The sequence below is a fragment of the Nannospalax galili genome, unplaced genomic scaffold, assembly GCF_000622305.1.
Source record: "Nannospalax galili isolate Female #2095 unplaced genomic scaffold, S.galili_v1.0 scaffold300, whole genome shotgun sequence".
NCBI lineage: Eukaryota > Metazoa > Chordata > Mammalia > Rodentia > Spalacidae > Nannospalax > Nannospalax galili.
This window is the reverse complement of record NW_008347322.1, coordinates 3228571-3233727: the sequence shown is the minus strand read 5'-3', so window position 1 is coordinate 3233727 and position 5157 is coordinate 3228571. Positions and strand designations below refer to the sequence as shown.

The following is a 5157-nucleotide window of genomic DNA, read 5'->3' as shown; positions in this document are numbered from 1 at the left end:
CCCACTAGGCCGCCAGTTTTTTTTGTTTTTTTTTTTAATATTTATTATTTTTATTTTATGTGTATGAGTGTTATGCCCACATGTAAGTGCACCTGTGTCATGCAGTGCCCATGGAAGACTGAAGAGGCTGTTGGATCCCCTGGAACTGGAGTTACAGACAGTTGTTAACTGCCATGTGCATGCTGGGATTCAAACCCAGGTCTTCTGCAAGAACAATCAGTGTTCTTAACCACTGGGCCATCTCTTCAGCCCCTAACCTAGAATTGTGAAGAGTCATGTATCATTTTTTTTATTTCAGTACTGGAAACCAAACTTGGGACTTTGTGTTTGCTAGTTAAGTTCTACCACCAGGCTAAGTTCCCAGCTCTTCATCATCTATCAACTGCTTCACTGAAAAGTAGGGTGAAAGTCAAAGTACCTCAGGTGTTGGAAGGAGGTATCAAGTGGCTGTGCCAGGAGCAAGCAGCCTCATGATCCACTGCTTGTCAGTGGCGGAAGAGGCAGAGGCAGGTAAATTCCAAGTGATTCGGCAGTTCAGTGCAGCTACGGAGGGAGGAGGAGACAGCTGGTGAGTCCTAAGGCCCCACGTTGTTCTCTGAGCTTCAGCATTGCAACTAGAAGTTGGCATCTGACTTCACTGTGCCCAAGGGATCGCAGCTTTCTGGCAGTTTGTGAAAGTCCCCAGGCTTAGTTGCTGTAATCCCTCAGGGTCCTGGGGGCAGAGCACTCCTGCCTCTTGCTGCCTCTGGGCAGGTGGTGCCCTCCCTTCAGGGCTACTGGCATAGAAAACCCCAGGTCAAGACTCCAAAGACCTGGGTTAGAATCCTGGGCAAATGACTTTAAGTCTTTGACCTTAATTTCCGGGGGAAGCTCTTCTTTACCTGGAATATGATGACTTCAGAGAATGTGTGAGCCACTGGAAGGTGTCTTTCAGATGCTAAATTTCTGTGTGTCTTGGTGAGAAGAGGGTCTGGTTTTTATCAACTTTTAGTTATTGAGACAAGGTCTTACAATGTAGCCCTGGATGGCCCAAATGACTTTAAGTCTTTGACCTTAATTTCCGGGGGAAGCTCTTCTTTACCTGGAATATGATGACTTCAGAGAATGTGTGAGCCACTGGAAGGTGTCTTTCAGATGCTAAATTTCTGTGTGTCTTGGTGAGAAGAGGGTCTGGTTTTTATCAACTTTTAGTTATTGAGACAAGGTCTTACAATGTAGCCCTGGATGGCCAGGAACTCGCTGTGTAGACCAGGCTGGTCTTGATCTCACAGAGATCCACCTGCCTCTGCCTCCTGAGTACTGAGATTAAAGATGTGTACCACCACACCAAATAATAAATAAATAATTTATTGATTTACTTATTTACTTGTCAGTGTTACAGCATCTTGCTATGTAGCTCAGGCCTTCAACTCATAACCGTTCTGCCTCAGCCTCTCAAGTGTTGGAACCATAGGCATGCACTAACCACATCCAGCTTTATTTACTTAAAAACTAAAAAATTTTCTGCATGTACGTGTGGGTATGTGCGTTTGGCTAAGGGTATTGCAAAGACCAGAAGAGGCTGTTGGACCCATGAGTCACCTGACATGGGTGCTGGGAAATAAACTTGGTCTTAACTGCTGAGCCATCTCTCCAGTCCCTATTGAGACTTCTAAAGGACTCTGAACAGACTCACCTTTCTATGAAATCCCCTAAATTGGTGCTCTGATCATTTGCAAGAATAGGGCTGCTTTAGGGGAAAGGTGCTTGGTCTGTCCTCAGGGGACACCTGTGCACTGACCTCCTGCCCCTACCCCATGCCTGTTCAGGTCATGTAACCAGAGAGAAGCTGGACCGGATCCTGGCTGTGATCCAAGGCTCCCACCAGAAGGCCCTGGTGACGTAAGTGGGCCCAAGCACTCCCACTGCTGGAGAGAAAACCAAGAATCCCTGCTATCAATGCATAGGGTTGGGGGCAGGAGGAGGTGGTGGGATCACCTAGGAGCTGAGAGCTGGGGCCCTCCTGCTAGGCCAGTTGGGCCTCCTGACTCTCCCAGGCATCAGCCGCATGGCCTCCGGGAAGCCCTAGCCAGCTGACTGTAAAGGGGACAGAGAAAGCCCCTGCCTTACAGGTGTGCTAAGGAGTTCGAGGAGTCAAGCAGGTACCTGAGCACAATATTCTAGGCAGGGGCCATAGGCAGGACAGCCACTTGGGAGCAGAGCCTCCTGGGATCAGAAATGGCCCAGGGAATAGTGGTTACAGGATGAGCAGGAGCCAGGCCCTGTGTCTTATACCAGTAACAGGACCAAAATAGCAAGGTGTGTTCAGAAGCAGGGGCCAGGGGAGGGAAGGGCGGGCGTGGGAGGAAGGGCAGTGGGCATCGTGGATGGTTGTAAAGCAGGCCCAGGGAATAGTGGTTACAGGATGAGCAGGAGCCAGGCCCTGTGTCTTATACCAGTAATCAGAGTACCAGGACCAAAACAGCAAGGTGTGTTCAGAAGCAGGGGCCAGGGGAGGGAAGGGCGGGCGTAGGAGGAAGGGCAGTGGGCATCGTGGATGGTTGTAAAGCGATAGTGGTTACAGGATGAGCAGGAGCCAGGCCCTGTGTCTTATACCAGTAATCAGAGTACCAGGACCAAAACAGCAAGGTGTGTTCAGAAGCAGGGGCCAGGGGAGGGAAGGGCGGGCGTAGGAGGAAGGGCAGTGGGCATCGTGGATGGTTGTAAAGCGTTGGTGGTCTGTGCCCACTGAGCAAGGCCTGAAGGCAGCAGAGAAGAGCAAGTAGTTGGAGTGGATTAGGAAGCAGGGAGGACAGGATAAGGTAAGCACAGGAGAGAGGGGAGCAGGAGGACACCCATGGCCAGTAGGGCTGTGAGTCTATGGGAAGGGACCTGGATTAGGCATGGCATTGAGGTCCCTTGGGGTTAAACTGAGGGTGTCCAAGCTGAGGCAACAGATACAGGAAACACAGAGGGGTCAGGAGGCCTTAGCTGATGACAGGTGTAGCCAGGGCCGTGGGCAGAGGATGCTCTGAAGGTGACTTGGAAGAGTGAGGGATGGCAGATTCCCCGTAGAGAACACCGAGGACACACCCTTCCGTGGTGTGGAAGGGCCTCCCATGCCAGCCTCCAGTTTTGGCCCTCCTGCCCCCCAGGTACTCCAACCTGGATCTGAAGTCCCAGGAGGCATATGAGATGGCTGTGCAAGGCACGATCCGGCCCATGAACAAGTCTCCAATGCTCATCACTGGCATCCGCTGCCTGTACTTTGCACCTCCGGAGTTCCTCATAGGTATAGGTCACCAGGAAGTGGGAGTGGTGCGATGGGACCCGAGTTTTGGGCTCACAGTAGTGTGTTCTGCCAGAGGCTGCTGTTTTCTGGCTAGGCTGAAGCTAGCATACACCAGCTCTGATTAGCTAGTCATGACCTCAGGCAGCTTCTCCCCACCAGGCCCAGGCTTGGCCTAACCCAGAGTCATAGAACAAAGGCTGCTTTTGGGTTCTGGGTCCTGGCTCCTGCCAAGTCATCCTTTAAGGTAACCCTTAAAAAACAAAGCTCGTATCTAGCAGCTCATGTTCAGAGTTGTTTGGCAGTGTCGTAGACCTTTCAGATGCCACTGTCACCGCCCTGTCTTGTCCAGCTCTACCCCAAGCTTCTTTATTCTGTGTTCTGTTGTCCTCTCCTCAGTGCCACCTGAGCCCCCGATGCTAAGCCCTGTGTGAGTGACCTCTTTGCTCTTCACTCCCATTGTTAGATGAGTAAACCAACTCCAGCCTGCCCACGGGTCAGCTGGGGCTGGAATGGTGGCTTCTGACCTGAGATCTCCATCCTCCCATGGATGCCTGGGTCCCCATGGAGCTGGCCCATGTGCTGCATTCTGCATGACCACAGCTAACAGCAGAAGTAGCTCCTGAAGGATGCTGTGCATGGGGGTTGTCCAAGGCATGTGGGTCAGACAGCCCCACCGCTGTGTTCCTCACGGTCACGTTTGTCATTGTGTCCCTGGCAGAGGTGCAGTGTATGCATGAGACACAGCAGCAGCTGAGGAAGCTGGTGCATGAAATTGGCCTGGAGCTGAAGACCACCGCTGTCTGCATGCAAGTACGGCGCACGCGTGACGGGCTCTTCACTCTGGACGATGCCCTCCTAAGGACCCAGTGGAACCTGCACAGCATTCAGGATGCCATTCAGACTGCGGCTCCCCGGGTGGCAGCAGAGCTGGAAAGGAACTTGAGGTGGGGTAACCAGCAGCTCCCCTGTACTGGGCAGCCCCACAACTCGAAGGGCCCGATTTCCACTTTGGAAGTAGAAAGCCATTCAGGGCACTGAAAGGTCTAGGCAGCTGGTGGGTTGTAGGTGGGTAATGACAGAGGCTGTGTTCAGGAGTGGAACTGACCGCCATGCGGAACGTCAGAGTAGGGCCCTGCATGGTCTCCCACACCCATCATTCTTGAACTTGGCAGGGGGAGGCAGGAGGATCAGTGTTTCCAGGCCAGACTTGGCTACAGAGACTCATTCAAGGCCAGCCTGGTCTACATGACATCCTGGGGTTTTTTGTTTGTTTGTTTTGCCTTTTTAAGACAGGGTCTCCGTGTAGCCCCAGCTGTCCTGGAACTCACTATGTAGACCAGTCTGGCCTTGAACTCATATGTGTTTGAGTGTATTGCCTGCATGTATGTGAGTGCACCCGTGTTATGCAATGCCGCAGAGGTCAGAAGAGAGCTTCGGATTCCCCTGGAACTGGAGTTAAGGACGGTTTGTAGCCACCATGTGGGTGCTGGGAATTGAACCCAGGTCCTCTGCAAGAGCAGTCAGTGCTCTTAACTGCTGAGCCATCTCTCCAGCCCCAACATCCTGTTTTTTACCAAAAAAAAAAAAGAGAAAGGGAAGGTTTTCTGTGTGAGACACAAAACTGGATGCAAAGCTGAGCTGGATGGGTGGCAGGTACTATAATCTCAGCACTCAGGAGGTAGAGGCAGGAGGATCAGGAGTTCAGGGCCAGCTTTAGCTACGCAGTCAATTCAAGGCTAGCCTCAGATACTTTGATTCAACTTTTAGATCTTCAGCTGTTCACAAAGGTGAGAACACTCCCACACGTGTTGACAGTTGGTTCTGTATTCAGATTTATACCGCTGGTTATAGGGCTGTGTTTACACTCTGGGAAAACGCTTCTTCAC

General features: G+C 51.7%; 1 protein-coding gene across 2 annotated transcripts in view; it reads left to right on the top strand.

Annotated features, from left to right (window-relative positions):
- The window catches only part of Trub2 (TruB pseudouridine synthase family member 2), a 17581-nt gene that overhangs the window by 6487 nt on the left and 5937 nt on the right, over positions 1-5157 (top strand). For both annotated transcript variants that reach the window (XM_029568711.1, XM_008843977.3), the window contains exons 6-8: positions 1809-1881; positions 3135-3271; positions 3990-4215. In XM_029568711.1, coding sequence (XP_029424571.1) covers positions 1809-1881; positions 3135-3271; positions 3990-4215 — 436 coding nt within the window. The remainder of the gene's footprint in view (positions 1-1808; positions 1882-3134; positions 3272-3989; positions 4216-5157) is intronic.